The sequence below is a fragment of the Bombina bombina genome, chromosome 5, assembly GCF_027579735.1.
Source record: "Bombina bombina isolate aBomBom1 chromosome 5, aBomBom1.pri, whole genome shotgun sequence".
NCBI lineage: Eukaryota > Metazoa > Chordata > Amphibia > Anura > Bombinatoridae > Bombina > Bombina bombina.
This window is the reverse complement of record NC_069503.1, coordinates 396,715,992-396,740,712: the sequence shown is the minus strand read 5'-3', so window position 1 is coordinate 396,740,712 and position 24,721 is coordinate 396,715,992. Positions and strand designations below refer to the sequence as shown.

The 24,721-nt window shown below is 36.0% G+C and overlaps 2 protein-coding genes across 2 annotated transcripts in view; both read left to right on the top strand.

The window, feature by feature from the left end:
- Positions 1–24,721, top strand: part of THRB (thyroid hormone receptor beta) — a 622,225-nt gene that overhangs the window by 42,283 nt on the left and 555,221 nt on the right. The gene's annotated exons all lie outside the window — the stretch shown is intronic.
- LOC128661492 (RNA-binding protein 25-like) overlaps positions 7,822–24,721 on the top strand; it is a 41,274-nt gene continuing 24,374 nt past the window's right edge. The window contains 1 exon segment of the mRNA XM_053715740.1: positions 7,822–8,029. Coding sequence (XP_053571715.1) covers positions 7,822–8,029 — 208 coding nt within the window.

Below are 24,721 nucleotides of genomic sequence, written 5' to 3'. Positions count from 1 at the left end.
GAGAAATGTCAGGTGTTGGATGTCTCAAAGAGGGGGGAATAAGAAGCAGCTCAGTTTTAGACAGATTGAGTTGGAGGTAGTGTGAAGATATCCAAGAGTAAATTGCAGAGAGGCAGTTGGAAATCTGGTTGAGTAAAGAGGGAGAGATATCAGGAGAGGAAATATAGATTTGGGTATCATCAGCATATAAGTGGTACTGGAATCCAAAGGAGGCTATAAGTTTTACAAGGGAGGATGTATAGAGATAGAAAAGCAAGGGGCCCAAGACAGAGCCTTGCGGTACTCTAACTGGGAGAGGTATAGGATTGCAAGATATGTTGTTAAAGGAAACTGAAAAAGAGCGGTTTGAGAGATATGAGGCAAACCAGGAGAGGGCTGTATCTCGGATGTCAAATGAATGTAGTATTTTTAGGAGGAGAGGATGGTCGACTGTGTCAAAAGCAGCGGATAGGTCGAGAAGAATTAGTAAGGAGTAGTGGCCTTTTGCTTTAGCTGATAACAGGTCATTTGTTACTTTAGAAAGAGTAGTTTCTGTTGAGTGTTTAGGGTGGAAGCCAGATATGAGTGGATCAGGTAAGGAGTTAGTTGTGAGAATTTGAGTTAGCCGATTATAGACCAGTGATTCCAATCATTAAGAAGCAAAGGGAAGTAAGGAGACCGGTCGATAGTTAGAAGCCTTGGAGGGGTCAAGCGAGGGCTTTTTTAGGATTGTATAATTGACGAATGCTTGAATGTATTCCGGAAATGTGCCAGCGGTGAGAGATTGGTTAAAGAGATGAGATAGGGTAGGGATTAGTGAAGCAGAGAGTGAGGGAAGAAGTTGTGAAGGAATAGGGTCAAGTGGGCATGTTGTGAGATGAGCCAAGGATAGGAGTACAGAGACTTCTTCCTCTGTTACAGGAGGTAAGTAGCATAGAGTTTTGTTAATAGAAGGGGCTAGTAGGATTGCTGGGTTTGAAGGTTGTGAGGTGCAGATATGGTAGTGGGCGGGGGTGCAGCGGACATAGAAGGGAGTTAAAGGTTGAGAACAGCTTTCTGCCGTCGAGTTAATAATGTACGACGAACAGTGGAGGGTGCAACTTTTTCAAGTGTTGATTTTAGTGCCGAATTATACTGTTAAGCAACAAGATTTGGGCAAGAGAGGGATGAAATGTCAGAGAGCAGAGGATTAAGTTGAGTGGAAAAGTCTGTGAGATCCAAGTCATTTAAATTCCTGTAAGGTAGAAATTTCTTGGGGGCTTGCAAATATGTAGCAGGTAGAGTAAGAGAGAAAGTTAGTAGATGGTGGTCAGAGAGAGGAAAGGGGAAGTTAAGGAAGTTGGAAATGGTACAGAGATTAGTGAAGACCAGGTCTATGCAGTTGCCTTCACAGTGGGTTGGAGATGTTGTCCACTCAGACAGGCCAAAAGAGGTGGTAAGGGATAGAAGTTTAGAGGCAGCAGGCATGTTAGGATTATCAACGGGTATGTTGAAGTCCCCTAAGATGAGAGCAGAGACATTAAAATAGAGAAAATGTGGAAGCCAGGCTTCAAAGTGGTCCAGAAATTGTGCAATGTTTAGCAGGAGCTGAAGTGGTCCACCACTGGACTCTGCAGCAGTAGAAATGTGTTCTCTTGAGTGATGAACCACGCTTTACTATATGGTTGTCTGATGGAAGAATTTAGTTGTGGCAGATGCCAGGAGAACGCTACCTACGGAAATGCATAGTGTCTACTGTAAAGTTTGGTGGAGGAGGAATGATGTTCTGGGGCTGTTTTTTAGGGTTTGGGCTAGGCCCCTTAGTTTAAGTGAAGGGTTATATTAATGCTACAGGATACAAAGACATTTTAGACAATTGAGAGCTTTCAACTTTGTGGTAACAGTTTCAGGAAGCCCCTTTCCTGTTCCAGCATGACTGTATTCCTGTGCACAAAGTGAGGTCCATGAAGACATGGTTTGACAAGGTTTGTGTGGACTGTGTGCCTTTGACATCAACCCTAATAAAAACATTTGGAATTAATTGGAGTTCTGATTTTAAACCAGACCTTCTCAGCCAACATTATTACCTAACCTCACAAATACTCTTATGGCTAAATGGACACAAATTCTGTCAGACACATTTTGTGAAAAGCCTTACCAGAAGAGTAGCAGCTACAAAGGAGGGGTGGCCCCTCTGTATTAATGTCCATTGTTTTGGAATGGCATGTCCAACAAGTTCCACTTACTTTGGGCCCTCTAGTGTATTTTAAAATAAGTGACTTTTTTTATTGTCCAGTTTGCCTCTCAATTACATGGTGGAGAGTCAAGGATTTTTATACAGATTAACACCCAACAGGATATAAGTGAATGTCTAGCTTTTGCTTGTTTCCTGTCATGATAGCACTACTGTTCTAAATAACAAAATTGGTAAATATCATTTTGATTCTGTTCCAGTTGTAAATTGTACTTATGTCTCTACAAGTTTTAAACCTTACAACTGTAATTAAATGCCACAGGGATGAAGACTTTTTGTGCTGCTGGAGGTCAAACCAATTTCAATATAAGATAAATAACATATTTATTATAACTCCAATTCAATAGTCATCTGATGCAATTTTTAATGCTATATTTAAATTTAGAATTAATATATGATGCAGTGAATCTGAAAAAAAATAAGTGTTTAAATAATTTCAATATTAAAGAGCACAAAATTATTTTCTCTGTTTAAAAAACACAATTTGCCATTAGCTGGTTTAAAAGGCCAACCTACTAAACACACGATTACTAATTCCATAAAGGTTTGGTTTGTGAACATGCAATATAGTAATCAAGAATAGGTCTTTGCTCATAAAAATACCCATTCATGAGTTCTTTATTTTGTTTTACAGAAAAAGTCTTTCATTTTCATTCTTGACAAATTATTGAATACATAGTAATATGGAAAAAAATGCTCAATGTCTCCTGAGCACACGTTTGCCAAAAATATATTGTTGTTTTTTTGTTTTTAAATGTTAGAATGCGGTTTTCAGGGCTAAACTTTCAGGCCTTAAAAACCTATAGAACTAATTTTAACCCCATGAAAGTATGTAATTTTAACCCCATGAAAGTATGTTTCCTAAAGGTACAAAACTCATGGAATATGTTATTCCATAAGATGCCTACTTTATAGATCAGTGCTCTTCATATTTTAGACAGTCTGCTACTTGTTCTAGATCCTTCGAAGATTTGAGTATGTAGTGGTAAACAGAAGGAAAAGGGAGTAAATATGAATGCCCCATGTCTTCTGAGTCCATAGATGACAACCGTGTATGATTCTTAATTGTGGCTTGTACAGCCCGCATGTTGTAGGCCTGGACAAGTATGTCATTTCCATGAGATAAATATAAAATGCCATCCTTTATTTATCAGGTGTAAACTATCCCACAGATCCACTTTATTTCATAAATGCAAATAAACACACACTTGTGGACAGAACTACAAAACCATTAAGTTATCAGGCCTGAACTATCTCCAAGACACAATTTAACTAAATGAAACATATTTCTTAAAAAGTGCTTACCTTAATTTAAATTCAGGGAAGTGGGCAAGTACCTGGTTGTGTGCATAAGTGTCTGAGGTGCTTTGGACATGTGTTAATGGGTGTAAGGATTGGTAGGTGGAAGTGAGCCAGGTGAATATTTGGGTGGGGCTTATACACTAGTTCAAAATAACAATATTGTAAAAATAATAAATGCTGCTAATAAACAAAACTTCTCTTTTGATAGAAAACACAGCCAGCCCCGGTGTCTCTCAGACCATTTCAAACCAGCAGAAAAGGTTATGGCTGCGCTGTATTCCCTCAGGGGTATATATCGATCCAGCTTCTCTTCTCTGCTATTTCTTGAAACATGTAACCTCAGGAAAGGTGGTCAGATAACTTAAATCCATTATTGGACAATAATGGCCATGTGATCTTTCTTCATACATCATACCTGCCAGGCTGGTAAAATCGGATTGGTCTATGAATACTGCTTGAAATTTACTTTAATTGTTAAACATACATAATAGTGAAACCAACTGAAAAAGTAAAGCTAAATTGTATAAAGATAGAGATTTTTTGAATGAATTTAAAATTGCTGGATGGACACTGCCCTCCTTTAATAGATCATGATTCAAACAGAATAAGGTTACCCTCTTATGTATGGTAGGTATATATCTGCCTATTGTAAACTACCCCTACTTTGGTATTCCTGAGTTAGGATGAGGTGGGCGGATTTTTTTACCTTTCAATTGTTCACAGGTGTTTATGCGATTAGCTCTGTTTTCATTCTTTGATTTTAACTCTTGAGAAAGGTGCTGTGTCACTGAAACCGGTTGAGACTTTTTATATGAGCTTTTTAACCATTAAATGGATACTGTTGTTTTTTATGAAGACTCCAGCGTCCTGAATAAAGTTAATATTATTCCCATAACCCTGTGAGAATTTTCCAAGTAAGGCTAGGACAGAAGGTCTCTCTGGCAGTAATGCTAATTGGTGGGGTTGCCATTCTGTGCACGTTTAAAGGGACACTAAAGTCTAAACTAAACTTTCATGATTCAGTTATAGCTTGCAGTTTTAAGAGACTTTCTGAGGCACAAGATTCTACTGAGCATATGTAGTTGTACAAAGCATATATGTATATGAGTCTGTGATTGGCCGACGGCTGTCACAAGATACAGTAGGCCAGCAAATGAAAGGAAATTTCTTTCATAAGGTGGTGAGAGTCCATGATCCAATACAAGTAATAGCTCATGGACCCTCACCTCCATGAAATAAATTAATTTATCAGGTAAGCATAAATTAAGGTGGTGAGAGTCCACAAGCCATTACTCATAATGGATCACGGACTCTCACTACCATGATAGAAATTAATTTATCAGGTAAACATAAATTTTATTTTCTTTCATAAGGTTGTGAATTTAGTTTATGATCCATTACTCGTAAGGCTTTGTAGACTCTCACCATCATAAAATAAATTAATTTATTAGGTAAGCATAAATTTTGTTTTTTTAAGTTACAGGGTAAGTGCTTTTGCATTTTTTTATGATGCACTTGGTAATTATGCAATGTTGTATGTATTTAGGTAATGGGTTTTTAAAAACACCTAACAGAGTTATTCAGCAATGCAAACTCCCATTAATAGATAATATATTTTTTCCAATCCAAGTTTTACCCTTTTTAAGTTCAACCATTACTTATATCTGCCCTTTAGTGCTTTTCAGTTCTTAAATCCTGGTAGGATTAGATTTATTCAAAAACTGATGTCCTGGGTTTATCGACTCCTTTTATCTGCAGAATTGAATAAGTGAAATTGGCTCCAAAAATTTGTCATTAGGTATCGATACTTTGGATTGTGATCAGAATAACAGGTCTGGCACGTGTTAAGTTTTGCACCATTTTCCACCAAAATCGTAATGAAAAAAGCACTGCTGATAAACGATAAAAATATTGTATTCTTAAAACAGCTTATCAGCAGCATTAACATGCCAATTAATTGGTTCAAGGTGTAACTGTTCATTGGTATTGCCCAATTCTCAATACTTTATCACTTTGTACATTGGAATCCATTTTACCACCTTCAGATTTGACAATCTTCCCATGCTTTTTAGCATTCTATGAAATTGGTATGACAAGCCTATTTAAATACTTTATCAAGCCTTGTATACAAAATGTTTTAATGATTACTGAGGTTATCTTGGCCTTTTCAACTCTACAAATGTTAAGTGACCATGGAGAGACTGTATCCTTCAGAACTTCCTAATAACTTATTTCTTTCTGAATTGTAGTTAATTTGTATCAAAACTGCATACATTTTGTTGAACTAAGCTTCAAAACCTGAGCATGTCACAGGAGGATGTTATTTCTACTGCAGTAAGTCTATGTTTCTTTGTTGACCATCATAAGACATTTTGTGTATGATAATCATTGGCATGGACACAGCTACAACTAAATAATATGCTTGTGTGCTATAGGAACAAAATGTAGTTTACACCTTTTGAAAAGATTAAATGAACAACTAAAACATTTTAGCATAGACTGCTCAAAGACTAAATCTCTTTAAATAATGTATAAACCATCTGTCCAAATGACTGTATGTCATTTTAATATGGATAACATATTCCACAAGGCCTCATGGATGAGATGGTAGCAACTATCAAATTAGTCTTGGCGGGTTCCATCACCTGTGCTCAAGTGTAAATATTTTGAACACATGCAAATTGAAATGCAATTGAAAGCTATTTTACCCACCTACCCAGTCTCTGATGTCACAGGTTATGAATTTATGGTTTTACATTAAAATTGAAATTTAAGACCATGTAGCACTAAATTGCATCAATTTTCCTTTTGAATTTATCTCTCATTCTTTATTATAAATTGTTTTCTGTGTGTTATGGCTTGTGATAATAGGCATTGTATTTTTATAATGTAAATAAAATACAAATAAGAATACTGTACTGGAAAATAGTGTAAAAACTTTACACCCATTATTCCATAGGAGGGTTGCATCTTTAACCTTCCAGATACCACTGAAAGTAATTACCTAATATTGCATACAAACCCATTTTATACAGAGACACAATATCTTAAAAAGAGTGTAGGCTTTCCAACTGCCACTCCTTTTTCCCTGGACAGTCCCATATTTTTGGCCTCCTGTCTTATGGTATAATTATCCCTGGGTCGCTCCCACATTTAAAAAATATTCCCTGAGGTCTGAGCTTGGCATGCATGCCTGATTGTGGAAACAAACTTTTTTTAATGTCTTATGTATATATGTGTTTGCATATTGTGGCATCCTGCGCTGGAACAGTGGAATAATAAAATAATATACCTTATTTGATGAACTGGCATCTGTGAATCTCTTATTTTGTGAATATTGTATACAGTTTACATTATGTGTTTTGTGGTGGAAATTGTTGGTGGATGTGGTCAACAGTAATTTGCTTGCTTTATTACTCTGCTACAAAGTGACGCTGGTTTTACAAAATTATTATTGCAAGTTTAATCTATTTTTTTCTCTAGAGCATCCTTTTAAAATGCTTTATTTTGTAGGAGCAGTATATTTTTTACGGAATTATTTCTGTTGCTATATCTTAACCTAGGGCTTGACAAACCCAGGAGCCAGGGAGCCACTGACTTCTAGAATTTTAACCCTGGGTACTTAATTTTTGGTTTATTCTCCAATTATCTATATACAGCTACCACTCTCTGGCTCCTAATTTTTAAACAGATTTGTGGAGCACTTAACCCCTATACCCTCATGTGTGTCAGTTCAGATTAGGATATAACCAGTGATCAAAGCATACAAATGTATTCCTCTCTTTATGGACTTATCTTCATGTGGTAGCTATTTTATTAATTTTTTCCTATTTTAACAAAAATCACTGCTGTAAAAATTATTATAGTTACTTTTATAGTCAACATGCTCTTTAAACACAGTATAAACCTTTCTGTAGTTACTATATATTGCATTCATGATTAGATTTATGTGGCATTGAAACAGAACTTTATAATTCATTGCTGCAAACATGCTTTGTAAATGCAGTAAGTTTTAAAAATTGAGCTTTTTTATTATTTTGCACATTAGGATGGGGTTGATTGCTGTCCGCCGCTCAGAGCAGGCAGACCAGTTAAGGAGCAGCATCTAAAGGCTCGCACGGAAACAGGGGCATCAGAGGCCATTTGGCCCTTGATAAATCGGCCCCTTAGTATCATCAACAGAAAATCAATTCCCAGTTTTATCAATACATTTTGCAGTTGTAATAAGGTCTGCTGTCCAACAATTGAAACTCAACAGAAGTTTGATGGAAACAGGACAACAAAAACAGGAGTAAATCAACAACAAAATGGCTTCAATTGAAGAAAATAAGCCTTCTATAGTTACCCAGAGTCCTGACCTCAACCTAATTGAGTTAATGTGGCATGATGTGAATAGAGCAATTCACATCAGACATCCTAAGAATATCATTGAGGGATGGTCCAGAATTTCTTCTGTTGATCTGAACTACAAAAAATGTTATGTTAATGCTATTGCTGCTAACGGAGCATCAACCAGTTATTAAATCCAATGGTTCACATACTCTTTCCACCCATTGCATTGTGCATATTTAAACTGTGTGCTCAATAAATACGGGAAAGCGTATAATTGGTAATGTGTTATTTGTTTAAGAAGAGTGAGTTTGTCTATTGTGGAGACTTGTTTATAAGATCAATTTTATGCATAAATTCAGATAATTCTAAAGGGTTTATATACTTTTTTCCTTCCACTGTATTTAAAAAGCATCCAGCAGATGTCTTCTCTATGGAGGTGGACCTGGGTGTATGATGTAATTCAGGGCACCATCAGCATTATGATTTCCGATTCTGTAAGCACCATGTGAAGAACCAGAGGGAATTACTGGTGCTTGTGCTCAACAGATACATTTTTGTACCTGGTTTAGCAAGCAACAATTATTTTGAAGTCATGCGTTTAGAAGTTCATTCTAAACAGAGCTCCAGCGAGGTTAATTAATAAAAATAAAACAAGGTAACAGTTATACCCTTAACCATATTCTGTAAGCTGTGTACAAATGTGCTGTATTTGAGTGGGGATGCTTTTTTTTAGTCCAAGACTACATTGGTTTTTGAACAAATTAAAGGGACAGTCAAGTCCCCAAAAAACTTTCATGATTCAAATAGGGCATGTTATTTTAAACAACTTTCCAATTTACTTTTATCACCAATTTTGCTTTGTTCTCTTGGTGTTCTTAGTTGAAAGCTAAACCTAGGAGGTTCATATGCTAATTTCTTAGACCTTGAAGGCCGCCTCTAATCTAAATGCATTTTGATAGTTTTTCACCACTAGAGGGCATTAGTTCACGTGTTTCATATAGATAACATTGAGCTCATGCGCATGAATATATCATGGAATCAGGTCTGATTGGCTAAAATGCAAGTCTGTCAAAAGAACTGAAATAAGGGGGCAGTCTGCTGAGGCTTAGATACAAGGTAATTACAGAGGTAAAACGTGTATAATTATAACTGTGTTGGTTATGCACAACTGGGGAATTTGTAATTAAGGGATTATCTATCCTTTAAAACAACAAAAATTCTGGTGTTGACTGTCCCTTTAAGTTTTGATAATGATAGTCTGTTTTTTAACATACTACTTTGTAAGTTAATAGGGAAATGATGTTATATTTATTGCCCAGTTATTGTCTTCATATTTACAGAATGACACATTTTCCCTTGATGATAACCACACCATCTAATGGTATGCACTTTGCTGCTCTTTTCTTTTTGTTTAAAAGATTTCTCTTCCGATATGTTTCAATGATACACCCTCTACTCCGGCAGTTCACGAAACAATTTCATCTATTTTCTTATCTGCTTCCTTACTGACTGCCATCTCTGGAGTTGTCTTGCCCTTGTCTCTCTCAATCTAAACCGTTTCTTAAAGAAGCTGCATGTTATCAGAACTTTACCCCTGCTCATGTGAGTTGCGTAAAACATTGGCCTCTATTCAACATGGGAGTGTTGTAAAACTCACAAGCTCTCGGCTTCAGATTATCCATGATATCATTTTGTGTAGCTCAGCAATGTGTTTAGATAGCACCTTCTCTATTTGATGTCACATTCAGTTCATAATAACTTGCCCTGCATGGATAGATCATCTGTGTACTATTGTAAGAAGAAAGACTGAGAATGTCATTATCTATATGTAGATATGCATCAAATGGGTTCTGCATATATGACTATAAATATTGACAGAAGAAAACTGACCATTCAATCTGGAAGCTGCAATTTATTTATTTTGTGTGCAATTTATGCAACAATTCACAACCTCTATGGCAAGATACATTTTAATTGAAAACAATGCTCAGCTAAATGTGAGGTAGCAGTCTTAATCTATATGCCAACTGAAGATTGAATGATGATATATAGGCAGAAACATTATTGGCCATTGTGAAGCTCACCCTTTAGGTTTACTAATCAAATATTTTCTATGTGTTTGATATCTCCTTTGAAAGTTTAAAAGTATTAATTTGTTAAAGAGACATGGATGTCAAAGTTAGACTTTCATGGTTCAGATAAAGGGTGCAATTAAAAAAAACTTCTAAATTGCTTCTGTTATCAAATGTACCTTTGTTTCTTGGTGTTTTTGGTTGAAACTTTAGGTCCTTTATCTATGAGGACATACTGAAGTAGGCTTGTGTTCTGAGCAGTATGTGGCACCAGTGTTTGGAGTAATGATATTCAACCAACAGTAAACTGGCCCCTTTCTGTGAGATAGCTTGTAAAGGGAGGCTGCAGCATGCAGTGCTAAGTGATAGTAGTGAATATTCATAGCTGTACCTTCACTTACTCCTTCTGTCCACACTGTTTGAATGTCTTCTATCCAAATATAGATGAACTAGTCCTAAAGCCCGTGTACACGGGCCATTTTTTGCAGTACAGCGGTCCCACCCCTTGCTCTCTCTCTATCCCCCCTCTCTTTTGCTCTCTCTCTCCCTTCTCTTTGCTCTCTCTCTTTCCCCCTCTTTTTTGCTCGCTCTCTCTCCCCCCTCTCTTTTGCGCTCTCTCCCCCTTTCTTTTGCACTCTCTCTTTCCACCCTCTCTCTTTTGTGCTCTCTCCCCCTCTCTTTATCCCCCCTCTTCTGCTCTCTCTATCCCCCCTCTTTAGAGCTCTCTGTCTCTCACATGGCCCGTCCGCGTCACGTCCGGGCCCCGTCCACATCGCACCCCGCCTGGCCACGCCCACTCCACCCACAAGCCAGATGCCAGGTCAGTTGGAAGGCCAGGTGTGTTTGTCCTCGCGCTCAGTCTCTACTGTGCAATGACAGCTCGGACAAACAAACTTGGCCTTTTCTTATATAGGATTCTCAGTTTGACGTGAAAGTCTTCTTTATTATAAAGGGACATAATACTCGGTATGCTAACATCACTTGAATGTGAAGCAGCATAACTATAAAAATCTGACATGAAAATATCACCTTAACATCTCTATGTAAAAAGGAGGATATTTTCCCCCAAAATGTCTGATTGTTCTGTAAAACGTTAAACATCAGCTGCTGTCCAGCTGCAAGTTGAAAAAACAAACAAAAAACAGCCAATCAGCGTCAGCAGTCCTGAGGTCATGTATTGCTTTGTTGTGATAATGTGAGATTTCATAGTGAAACTTTCGTAAACTGAATAGGAAAAAAAACATGACTATGCCTGCATATGCCAGATGCACACTCCATAGCAAGTCCTGGACTAGCAATCCTGATTGGCTGCTTAAAGTCCTCTTTAGAGTGAGGTGTGAATACTTTTTTTTTTTTTTTTACAGAGATTTTCAGGTGATATTCTCTAATCAGTTTTATACAGCTATGTCACTTCACTTTCAAGTGCTCATACTTGTGGGTATCAGGTCCCTTTTAAACAGTGTTTCTATTCTATACATCATTAAGCTTAATTATACACAGAATTGTATCATAGAGTAGCTGAATTTACTGCACTCTAAAGCTGCTTGTATGTATATTATCGTGACAACACACGTCTGATACTTAGTGGTCAAGTTATCAAGCTTTGTACAGAGTTTACATGCCCCGTACGACCGCTGCTTACCATAACCTGTCTGCCTGTTCTGAGGCGGCAGACAGAAATCAACAGCCGATCAAATACGATTGGGTTGATTAACACAGATTGGCCGTGGAATTTGGCAGGGGGGGCAGCATTGCACCAGCAGTTCACAAGAACTGCTGGTGCAATGATAAATGCTAAACATGTGCAGAAGACATGATACGCTAACCTTCGTATCATGTCTGCTCGCACATTAATAAGATGACCCTCATAGTGTTCCAAATACATACACGCTCCTGAGCCTACTTCAGTATGACCTCATGCAAAAGGGGGAAATTTCAACCAAGGAGACTGAGAAAGAAAACACAGGTAGTAAATGGCTTTTTTTTTCTAAATTGTGAAAGTTTAATTTTAACTTCCATGTCATGAACACAAGAGAGACCCAATAACTTTTCTAGATTAGTTTTTTAACAGCGCTTTCTTATGGTAGCCAGTTGGTTCTCCACTAAAGTGGGTAATTACCTGAAGGTGTCAGAACACCAAACGTGATGTTATGAAGGATATCATTTATTAAAGGTGGTTTAAAAAGTTAGCGGACTATGCTAAATACTGAACAAGTTAAAACTGTATTTGTTTTTTGGTTAAACATTATTTTTTTCAATTACCTGTACCTCAAAAATGCTCAGAGATGTTTCTTTAGTTTAAAATGAGCTGGTCATCAAAAGGCAAAACACTTGAGGAACTCTATAGTAATATCTTCTTCAAATGAAATATTCTACATTGTTTTCTCATATATACTGTTTACTGGTTCTCAGGGGCAAGTGTCAAATTATTAAACTGGTGCCATTATATATTCATATTAACCTTTGACTGAAAGAGCCAGATTATTGATGTCTGGTCTCTGTGTGGTTATAATGGTTGGGGTCCTACATTTAAACTTTGGCATTGATTCCACCAGAGGATGTTGTTATTACTCATGTAGGTAAGTCTCTTCTCTTTATCATCCCAGTGTGATTTACTGACTAGTGCAGGTTATTATCACTATGGTTACAGCTAAAATTAAGTAATCTGCCAGTGTGCCTTTTTGGAAAGCTCAGGCTTAATACTGTTTATGTACATTATTAAAAATTCCTAAAAACTGGAACATATCAATGCTGTAAAGTCACCCCCCCCCTATATATTTTACCATATGTTTCTTCATTTAATTTAATGCATGAATGGAACATACGTTTTATGCTCAAAGTCTGCATTAAACCAAAATAATTTCCATAACATAACTTACATAACCATATGTCAATGTGACTGTGATTATTTCTAGTATGGATAACATTTTGTGAAGCCTTGCAAGGAAATGGGACAGACTTCTGAAACTGCAATGCCAGTAACTGGTTCTGGTTCTCACAAGAAAGCTTTGTCTGCTGATTTCCAGAGATGGAACAAATGTCATTTATAAAGCCAATTAGTGAAGCTTTCTATTATATTATATGCCATAGCAGTAGGGGTAAGGCTACTGAGATTAATTTAGATAAGCTCTGCAAACTCCTAGATGATGGATGTAGAGACACTTAGAGTCAGCATTCCATGACATGAAAAGGCTGCTGTTAAGATGTTGGTAGAAGGAATTCTGTAGGGCAGCTGTGCACCTTCACTGTGTTCTCACCCATCTGCATGAACATACCATCTTCCTTTAGGGCATAAGGGATAAGAGAAGCCAATCCAGTGGAAATCTCTGCACTCCTTTATAGAATCTTTTTTTGGAAATTAAAAAGAGTGCTTACACATTTTGAATGGGATAAGATTTTAACGTGAAGCTGTAATTTTGCATAATGCAAAAAACTTAAAGGGACACTGTACCCAAATTTTTTCTTTTGGTAATTCAGAAAGAGCATGCAATTTTAAGCAACTTTCTAATTTACTCCTATTATCATTTTTCTCCGTCTCTTGCTATCATTATTTGAAAAAGAAGGCATCTAAGCTTTTTTTGGTTTCAGTACTCTGGATAGCACTTTTTTTATTGGTGGATGAATTTATCCACCAATCAACAAGGACCAACCCAGGGTTGTTCACCAAAAATGGGCCGGCATCAAAGCTTACATTCTTGCATTTCAAATAAAGATACCAAGAGAATGAAGAAAATTTGATAATAGGAGTAAATTAGAAAGTTGCTTAAAATTTCATGCTCAATCTGAATCACGAAAGAAAATTTTGGGTACAGATGTCCCTTTAAGCTATACAAAACCATTAATAACCTTCCCTGAAGAGCCAAGATGCAAGTAATACACTGAAGCCTGGGCACGATGAAACAATGACTTTTGAAGACATAAGAAAACACGCAATAAAGGTTTTTTCCACTTTCATAGATATGATCATATCACATAATAATGTTAAACCCCATATACAATTAAAACAACTTAAGGGCCATTATAATGGAAAGAGTAAATGCTTCTTCTAGGCTAAACTAGTTTCTTTCAAGCCCAGTATTTATTGGGGGGAAAAAACCCACCTATTTTACTACCATGTTCAAAATAATCATAACCACAAAGTACATGAAACCCAATTTTTTCTGAAATGATTTAGAAAGAGCATGCAATTTTAAACTACTTTCAAATTTACTTCTATTATCTAATTTGCTTCATTTTCTTGACAGCTTTGTTGAAAAGCATATCTAAATAGGCTATGTAGCTGCCGATTGGTGGCTGCACATAGATGCCTCGTGTGATTGGCTAACCCGATGTGCATTGCTATTTCTCAACAAAGGATATCTAAAGAATGAAGAAAATAGACAATAGAAGTAAATTGGGATGTTTACATTTGTATTATCTGATTCATGGAAGGAAAATGTATTTGAGTTTCAATGTCCCTTTAAAGCATAACCATTTTATACCAATATAAATGTAAACAAAAACATGACAACTGCTCTGAGTCCCCAATGGGTCCGCAAGTTCTTGATCCATGGCCAAATGCCTTTCTGGTCAGTCCACCCTATCATATCAATATATTAAAAAAGATGAAGAATTTTTTTTTTTTTAACCTTGGAAAAAAACAAAGTGCTCAAAAATTCTGTTCAAAGCAATATTTTTAATATCAACAACTACATAAATGTAAACTTATACAGGTGTTAGTTATAAATAGAAAGCATACAATATTGGAAGACATTTTACAGTCACGTACACGGCAACATATGTGCACTGATTCTTCACCTCGCAGAAAAAGATTTTAATATTGCTTTTATTTTTGGTAATCTGCCATATTAAGGTTTTTGCTATGTTGGATGTCATTGTGCAACTAAACTATTTATTTTCTCAAAATAGTTGCATTTGCAGCTGGAAACGGTTCACTCTACTGCTTTAATCAGAACCATTTGTTGTGGTGAGATATAAAAACTATTGTAGTGGTCAGCAAATTATCCAGACTAATTACCTCTGCCCACGCTGGTTTAACACAAGGTTATGGATTTTAGTTCCTTTGATGCTTTATAGTGTTTATGATGTTTAAGAATGTATCCTGTGACTCTGTACAATAGAGGCAAAGCATAATTTTTCCAAGGGAGAGATCACATAACAGCAAACAAAAACTACCTATGTATTAGAATGTTTGTTTATATAATTTTACACACAAAAAAATAATCACAAAACTATTATTTAATAGATATTTAAAAAATGAGTTCATGGTCCAAATAGATCAGGCAATATAAAGAAATGTTTCAATTTATATTATCAAATTAACAGTTTTTTTTTTAATATCCTTTTGTTGAAAAACATACGTAGGCTCAGGAGCAGCAACGCACTACTGGGAGCTAACTGGCGATTGGTGGCTACACAAATATGCCTCTTGTCATTGGCTCACCAGATGTGTTTAGCTCAGTAGTATATTGATTGGGTATTAGCTACTAAGAAAGGATTTAAAGGGACAGGCTAGTCAAAATTACACTTTAATGATTCAGATAGGGCATGCACTTTTAAACAACTTTCCAATTTACCTTTATCATTAAATTTGCTTTGTTCTCTTGGTATTCTTTTTTGACAGCTAAACCTAGGTAGGCTCAAACTTATTTTTAAACAGTTGAAAATGCCTCTTATCTCAGTGCATTTTTACAGGTTAGACATGTGTGTCATATAGATAACATTGTGCTCACTCCTCATGAGTTATTTAGGAGTCAGCACTGATTGGCTAAAATGCATGTCTGTCAAAAGCACTGAGATAAGGGGGACAGTCTGCAGAGGCTTAGATACAAGGTAATCACAGAGACAATAAGTATTAATATCACAGTATTACCCATTCCCCCAGTTTTGCATAAACTAACAAAGAGATTAGCTTTCTTTTTAAACAATACACATTTTCAAGTAGACTGTCCCTTTAATATTTCTTCTTTTAAAGCGACAGTCTACACCAGAATTTTTATTGTTTTAAAAAGATAGATAATCCCTTTATTACCCATTCCCTAGTTTTGCATAACCAACACAGTTTATATTAATGCACTTTTACCTCTGTGATAATCTTGTATCTAAGCCTCTGCAAACTGCCCCCTTATTTCAGTTCTTTTGACAGACATGCATTTTAGCCAATCAGTGCTGGCTCATAGGAAGCTCCATGTGCGTGAGCACTGTGTTATCTATATGACACACATGAACTAGTGGTGAAAAACTGTCAAAATGCCCTGAGAGAATAGGTGGCCTTCAAGGGCTTAGAAATTAGCATATGAACCTCCTAGGTTTAGCTTTTCAATTAAGAATACCAAGAGAACAAGGCAAATATTATTTATTTTATTTATATATATATAATATATATAGTATATATATATATATATATATATATATATTATATATATATATATATATATATATATATATATATCTATATATATATAATATATATATATTATATATATATATATCCCTTGGTTAATCTCCTGGCTACCAGTGAGACAGTTTTAATGATTAACCCCTTGACTGCTAGTAACACAGAATGTTGAAACTAAAAAAAAAAATTGGCTGCCAACAACATACAGGTCAGCCATTTGCCTATAGTATGAGAGAACATTGATTAAAAGACTGATTACATATTCTACTAGTTTAATAGTCTATTTATTGATTCTGGTATCTGTTTGACCCAGTTAGAAAATTATATATTAATTTTAAATATTAATCAATCCATCATATATAAAAAAAAATAGCAGTTAAACATTTAAAAAATATTTTTTTACATGAAAACCCTTAAAGGGACAGTATACTATAAAATCGTTTATTCCCTTAATGTGTTGCCAATTACTTTTATTACCAGCTGCAGAGTATAAAATGTATGAGTTTTGCTTTTTAAGGCTTATTTGTGTATATGAATTAGCTGATTTTGTGTTTTGAAGTCACAACCTAATAAAATAGGTTGAGCTTGTAGGTATAATCAGATCTCATTACTTTATCACATTGTGTACATATAGTTGCTTCTTTATCTTATATATGTCCATAAACCAATCACCAATACTTGGAGAGAACAATGGAAAACTAACATTTTATTACCTTATCTCTTCTATAACCCACTGGGAGTGTAATCTCTTCTACTAGCTGTGTTAATACAGCTTGGCCTCGTGGCCAAAAACTTTCAGGATGGGTGGGGATACCACAGGCTAAATAAACTAATTAAAATGCCAATATAAGGTTAATGGAAATACTTGTAAACAATTTAATACACTCCAGCAGGTAAATTCGATCATTGGGAACAAATTAAAGGGGAGGAAAATTTTGAGTAAAATGTTCCCTTTAAGTAAAAAACTGTTCAAATATGAAGTAAAGCTAACAGAAATCACACAATTATATACAACTGATTATTGGGTCAGTGTTGCTCACTTGCGGACAGTAAGAAAAAGTTTGCTTCTTCAGTACTGGAAACATTAATAAAAAAAAAAACAAAAAAAAACCCCACAATAATAAGGACTAATATATTATGAAATTCTTTCCTTTAGATGAAATAAATACATGTTGTGGTGTGTATTATGTCCCTTTAAGAACGGACTTGCCTTTTTTGTGTCATAAATGTAGTACAGTATTTTCACTCAGTGGAAAAAAAAATTTTTGTTAAAAAAGCAAATATTTATTTATGTAGCATTAAAATGTGACCATTTTTTGTTTTTGTATATTATGGTGTACTCTTAATTGAATTACTCCAATTTAATTACTCATTACTTGACAGAAGGAGATACGATTTAGGATATATGGCAGTGATGGCCAGTTGGGGCCCTGTGCGTCAGTTTTTTGCAGTCACTGGAAATGGGCAAAACTAAGAATGTGGACCATGGTAAAAACTTAAAGGGATATGAAACCCAAATTTTTTTCTTTGTGATTTAAAAAGAGTATGCAATTTTAATCAACTTTGTAATTTTACTTCTATTATCTCATTTGCTTAATTCTCTTGACATACTTTGCTGAAAAGAATATCTAGATAGGTTCAGTAGCTGCTGATTGGTTGCTGCACATAGATGCCTTGTGTGATTGGCTCCCCCGTGTGCATTGCTATTTCTTCAATAAAGGATATCTCAAGAATGAAGCAAATTAGATAATAGAAGTAAATTGGAATGATGTTTAAAATTGTATTCTCTACTTGAATCATGAAAGAAAATATTTGGGTTTAGTGTCCCTTTAACTAAATATATGTAGTTTTTGAGTTTCTGGGTAGGGCCAAAACACAAATGAGCCCTCTGGAGGGGACAACATCATCCTTACCTAAATTTGGTCCGGTACCACTGGGCATTTTTTGAAAATATATTATTATTTATGTTTTTAATAGCCATACATATATATGTTCCCCTTAAGTCTGTTGCTCTACAGATCTCATGTGTTAGGAAGTTGGCTCTTATTGATATTAGGCAAAAACATAATTTATGTAAGAACTTACCTGATAAATTCATTTCTTTCATATTGGCAAGAGTCCATGAGCTAGTGACGTATGGGATATACAATCCTACCAGGGCAAAGTTTCCCAAACCTCAAAATGCCTATAAATACACCCCTCACCACACCCACAATTCAGTTTAATGAATAGCCAAGTAGTGGGGTGATAAAGGAGTAAAAAGCATCAACAAAAGGAATTTGGAAATAATTGTGCTTTATACAAAAAAAATCATAACCACCATAAAAAGGGTGGGCCTCATGGATTCTTGCCAATGTGAAAGATATTAATTTACCAGGTAAATTCTTACATAAATTATATTTTCTTTCATGTAATTGGCAAGAGCCCATGAGCTAGTGACGTATGGGATAGCAATACCCAAGATGTGGAACTACACGCAAGAGTCACTAGAGAGAGAGGGATAAAAATAAAAACAGCCATTTTTCGCTGAAAAATTAATCCACAACCCAAAATATAAGTTTATTCTCATGAAAAGAAAAAAAAAAACTTAAGATAAGCAGAAGAATCAAACTGAAAACAGCTGCCTGAAAAAAACTTTTCTACCAAAAACTGCTTCCGAAGAAGTGAATACATAAAAACGGTAGAATTTAGTAAATATGTGCAAAGAAAACCAGGTTGCGGCTTTGCAAATCAACTGAAGCTTCATTCTTAAAAGCCCACGAAGTGGAGACTGATCTAATAGAATGAGCTTGTAATTCCCCTGAGGCGGGGCTTAACCCGACCCCAATAAGCTGAATGAAACAAAAAGCTTTAACCATGAAGCCAAGGAAACGGCAGAAGCCCTTCTGACCTTCCTAGAACCAGAAAAGATAACAAATAGACTAGAAGTCTTCCTGAAATCTTTAGTAGCTTCAACATAATATTTCAAACTCTTACCACATCCAAAGAATGTAAGGATTTCTCCAAAGAATTCTTAGGATTAGGACACAAGGAAAGAACAATTTCACTATTAATGTTAGAATTCACAACCTTAGGTAAGAATTTAAATGAAGTCCGCAAAACCACCTAATCCTGATGAAAAATCAGAAAAGGAGATTCACAAGAAGGAGCAGATAATTCAGAAACTCTTCTAGCAGCAAGAGATGGCCAAAAGGAACAACACTTTCCAAGAAAGTAGTTTAATGTCCAAAGAATGTATAGGCTCAAATGAAGGCGCCTGTAAAGCCTTCAAACCAAATTAAGACTCCAAGGAGGAGAGAATGAAATAATGACAGGCTTGATTACAAACCAAAGCCTGTACAAAACAGTGAATTATCAGGAAGCTTAAGCAATCTTTTTGTGAAATAAGACAGAAAGAGCAGAGATTTGTCCCTTTAAGGAACTTGCAGACAAAACTTTATCCAAACCATGCTGAAGAAACTGCAAAATTCTAGAATTCTAAAAGAATGTCAAAACGAATTTATGAGAACACCACCATGAATATATGTCTTCCAAACTCGATAATAATCTTCCTAGAAACAGATTTACAAGCCTGTAACATAGTAATAATCACTGAGTCAGAGAAACCTCTATGACTAAGCACTAGGCGTTCAATTTACATACCTTCAAATTTAATGATTTGAAATCCTGATGGAAGAGGCCAAGGTTGGCAACTGGACATCCAAACGAGATCTGCATACCAAAAACCTGTGAGGCCATGCTGGAGCTACCAACAATACAATGACTGTTCCATGATGATTTTGAATATCACTCTTGGAAGAAGAACTAGAGGGGGGAAAATATAAGCAGGTTGGCAACACCAAGGAAGTGTCAATGCATCCCCTGCTTCCGCCTGAAGATCCGTGGACAGGTACCTGGGAAGTTTCTTGTTTAGATGAGATAACCATCAGATCTATTTCTGAAAGACCCCATCTGAACAATCTGAGAAAACACATCTGGATGGAGATACCACTCCCCCGGATGTAAAGTCTGACGGCTGAGATAATCCGCTTCCCAATTGTCTACACCTGGGATATGTACCACAGAAATTAGACAAGATCTGGATTCCGCCCAAGAAAGTATTCAAGATACTTCTTTCATAGCTGATGATTGACATATGCCACAGCTGTGATATTGTCTGTCTGAGAACAAATGAACGGTTCCCTCTTTAACAGAGGCCAAGCCTGAAGAACCCTGAAAATTGAGTTCCAAAATATTGATTGGTAATCTCGCCTCTTGAGATTTCCAAACCCCTTGTGCTGTCAGAGATCCCCAGACAGCTCCCCAACCTGAAAATACTCGCATCTGTTGTGATCACAGTCCAGTTTGGACAAACCAAAGACCCCTAGAACTATACAATGGTGATCTAACCACCAATTCAGAGATAATCGAACATTGGGATTTAAGGATATTAATTGTGATATCTTAGTATAATTCCAGCACCATTGATTCAGCATACAAAGCTGGAGAGGTCTCACATGAAAATGAGCAAAGGGAAGTACGTCCGATGCTACAGTCATGAAACCTAAAACTTCCATGCACATAGCTACTGAAAGGAATAATAGAGACTGTAGGTTCCCGACAAGCTGAAACCAATTTAAATTGTTTCTGTCTGATAAAGGACAGAGTCATGGATACTGAATCTATTTGGAAACCTAAAAAAGGTGACCCTTGTCTGAGGAATCAAGGAACTTTTTGGTAAATTGAATCCTCCAACCATGTCTATGAAGAAACAACAGTAGTTAATTCGTGTGAAATTCTGCAGAACTTAAAGACTGAGCAAGTACCAAGATATTGTCCAAATAAGGAAACACCACAATACCCCACTTTCTGATAACAGAGTAGGACATCGAGAACCTTGAAAAGATTCCTAACGCTGTCGCTAGGCCAAAAAGGAAGAGCAACAATTGGTAATACTGGTCTAAAAAAAGAGAATCTCAGAAACTGATAGCAATCTGGATGAATCAAAATATGAAGATATGCATCCTATAAGTCTATTGTGCCCTTGCTGAACAAAAGGCAGAATAGACCTTATAATCACCATTTTGAAAATTGGTACTCATACATATCGAATCAAAATTTTTAGATCCAAAACTGGTTTGAATGAATTTTCTCTCTTTGGGGACAAATTAATAGATTTGAATAAAAACCCACACCCCTGTTCCTGAAACGGAACTGGCATGATTACCCCCAGATAACTCCAGGGCTGAAACACACTTGAGGAAAGCCTGAGCCTTAACTGGGTTTGCTGGAATGCGTGAGAAAAAAAAACTTCTCACAAGCGGTCTTATTCTGAATCCTTTTCTGTACCCCTGAAAACAATTCTGTGAATCCAATGATTTTGGACCAGAATTGATCCAAACATCTTAGAAAAAACTTAATCTGCCCCCTACCAGCTGAGCTGGAATAAGAGCCGCATCTTCATGCGGACTTGGGGGCTGGCTTTGATCTCTTAAAAGGCTTGCAATTGGAAACAGATTCCTTGGGAAGAATTAGATTTCTGTTCCTAATTAAAGAACGAAAATGGTTAGAAGCTTTAAAATGTACCCTTAGATCTTAATCTTGAGGCAAAAAACTCCCTTTTCCAGTGACAATTGAAATTATTGAATCCAACTGTTGAACCAAATAATTTATTACCTTGGAAAGAAATAGCAATCTCGACTTAGAAATCATATCAGCATTCCAAGATTTAAGCCACAAAGCTCTTCTAGCTAAAATAGCCAAAGACCTAGATTTAACATCAATTTTGATAATATCAAAAAATGGCATCACAAATGAAATTATTAGCATGTTGAATCAAGTTAACAATGCTAGAGAAATCATGATCCGATACTTGTTGCGCTAAAGATTCCAACCAAAAGGTTGAAGCAGCTGCAACAGCCAAAGAAATTGCAGGCCTAAGAAAAAGACCTGAAAATAAACTTTCCTTAGATAAGATACAAGTTTCCTATCTAAAGGATCTTAAAAGAAATACTATCTTTCATAGGAATAATAGTACATTTAGCAAGAGTAGAGAGCGCCCCAAGTTTGGGGATTTTTTCCCAAAACTCCAATCTAACTGCTGGCAAAGGATACAATTTTTAAAACCTTAAAGAAGGAATAAAAGAAGTACCAGGCCTATTCCATTCCTTCGAAATCATATCAGAAATAGCATCAGGAACTGGAAAAACCTCTGGAATAACCACAGGAGGTTTATAAACAGAATTTAAATGTTTACTATTTTTAATATCAAGAGGACTAATCTCCTCAATATCCAATATAATCAACACTTCTTCAACAAAGAACTAATGTACTCCATTTTAAATAAATAAGTAGATTTGTTAGTGTTAATATCTGAGGAAGGATCTTCTGAATCAGATAGATCCTCATCAGAGGAGGATAATTCAGTATGTTGTCGGTGATCTGAAATTTCATCAACTTTATGAGAAGTTTTAAAAGACCTTTACATTTATTAGAAGGCGGGATGGCAGACAAAGCCTTCTAAATGGAAAACAGCAATAAATTGTTATAAATTCACAGGTATATCTTGTACATAAGATGTTAAAAGAACAACAGCAGGAAATGTACTATTACTGATGGACATATTCTCTGCATGTAAAAGTTTATCATGACAACTTATTACAAACCACAGCTGGAGATATAAATGTACTTAGCTTTGGAAGAACGGTTATCAGTCCGCAGGATTCCAACAGTGATTTCTGAAACAAGATCAGATTGAGACATCTTGCAAATGTAAGAGAAAAAGCAACATATAAAGCAAAATTATCAATTTCCTTATATGGCAGTTTCATGAATGGGGAAAAAAATGCAAATAGCATAGCCCTCTGATAGAGAAAAAAGGCAAGAGGCATAAAGGAATGGGGTTTAAAATAATGAAAATATTTGGCGCCAAAGTATGACGCACAAACAAACAGAGAAAATGTTTTGGCGCTAACAACATCCGGAAATAACACACTCATGCTATTGAAGACTCAACCTTGTGAAAAGACTCAACGTCAAGAAAGACGCCGGAAATGTCGAATTTGCATCATCGAATGTAACTTTGCGCCAAAAAAATATCGTGCCAAAAATGACGCAATATAGCTTGGCATTTTGCGCCCTCGCAAGCCTAATTCTGCCTGCAAATTTAAAATGAGTCAATTGAAAAAAAAAAAAAAAGACTATACCCCAGTTAAGAATTTTTTTTTCCTAAAATATGCATTTCCCAAATATAAAACTGACAGTCTGCAAAAGGAAATATACTGAAAGTTCATATATTTAGAACTTTATACATAAAGTGCCAAACCATAACTGAGAGTGTCTTAAAGGGACATAATACTCATATGCTAAATCACTTGAAACTGATGCAGTATAACTGTAAAAAGCTGACAGGAAAATATCACCTGAGCATCTCTATGTAAAAAATGAAGATATTTTAACGCACAATCTCCTCGGCTCAGCAGAGTAAGTTCTGTGTAAAAAGTTATACTCAGCTGCTCCCAGCTGCAGGTAAAAAAATTAAAAAAAATGAAGAAATGAACAGCAGCCAATCAGCATCAGCAGTGCTGAGGTCATGAACTTTTTTACTGTGATCTCATGAGATTTGACTTAACTCTCATGAGATTTCATAGTAAGCTGAATAGGGAAATAATATGAAAGTGCACGAGGCTCATCCCCTAAGCTGTCCCAGGACAGACATACTAATATGCTGCTTAGAAATCCTTTACAATGGGAGGTGGCTACTGAGAAACTTTGAGGTAAAATATCTTTCTTTTTTTACATAGAGATGTTCAGGAGATATTTTCTAGTCAGCTTTTTACAGCTATACTGCATCACTTTCAAGTCTTTAAACATTTGGGTATTATGGCCATTTAAGTAATGAAAACATACTTACCAAAAGACACCCATCCACATATAGCAGATAATCGTTTCAGTACTTGTTTGGCTATCAGAGATAATGGAACACGAGAGTATATCGTCAATCTGAAAAGGAAGGTAGGAGATGAATCTCTACGACAGATAACAGAACTTATGAAATAGATCTCCCGTGAGGAAAAAACATTGCATTCAATTGGTGATACTACCTTCACATCCCTCTGACATTCACTGTACTCTGAGAGGAATCGGGCTTCAAAATGCTGAAAGCGCATATCAACGTAGAAATCTTAGTACAAAACTTACTTCACCACCTCCATAGGAGGCAAAGTTTGTAAAACTGAATTGTGGTGTGGTGAGGGGTGTATTAATAGGCATTTTGAGGTTTGGGAAACTTTGCCCCTTCTGGTAGGATTGTATATCCCATACGTCACTAGCTTTCAATTACATGAAAGAAATGGGCAACCCTTAATGATATTAAAGGGACACATTCCTTCCTTTCATTTAGTTCTAAAAATCTCCTCACTTGATTAT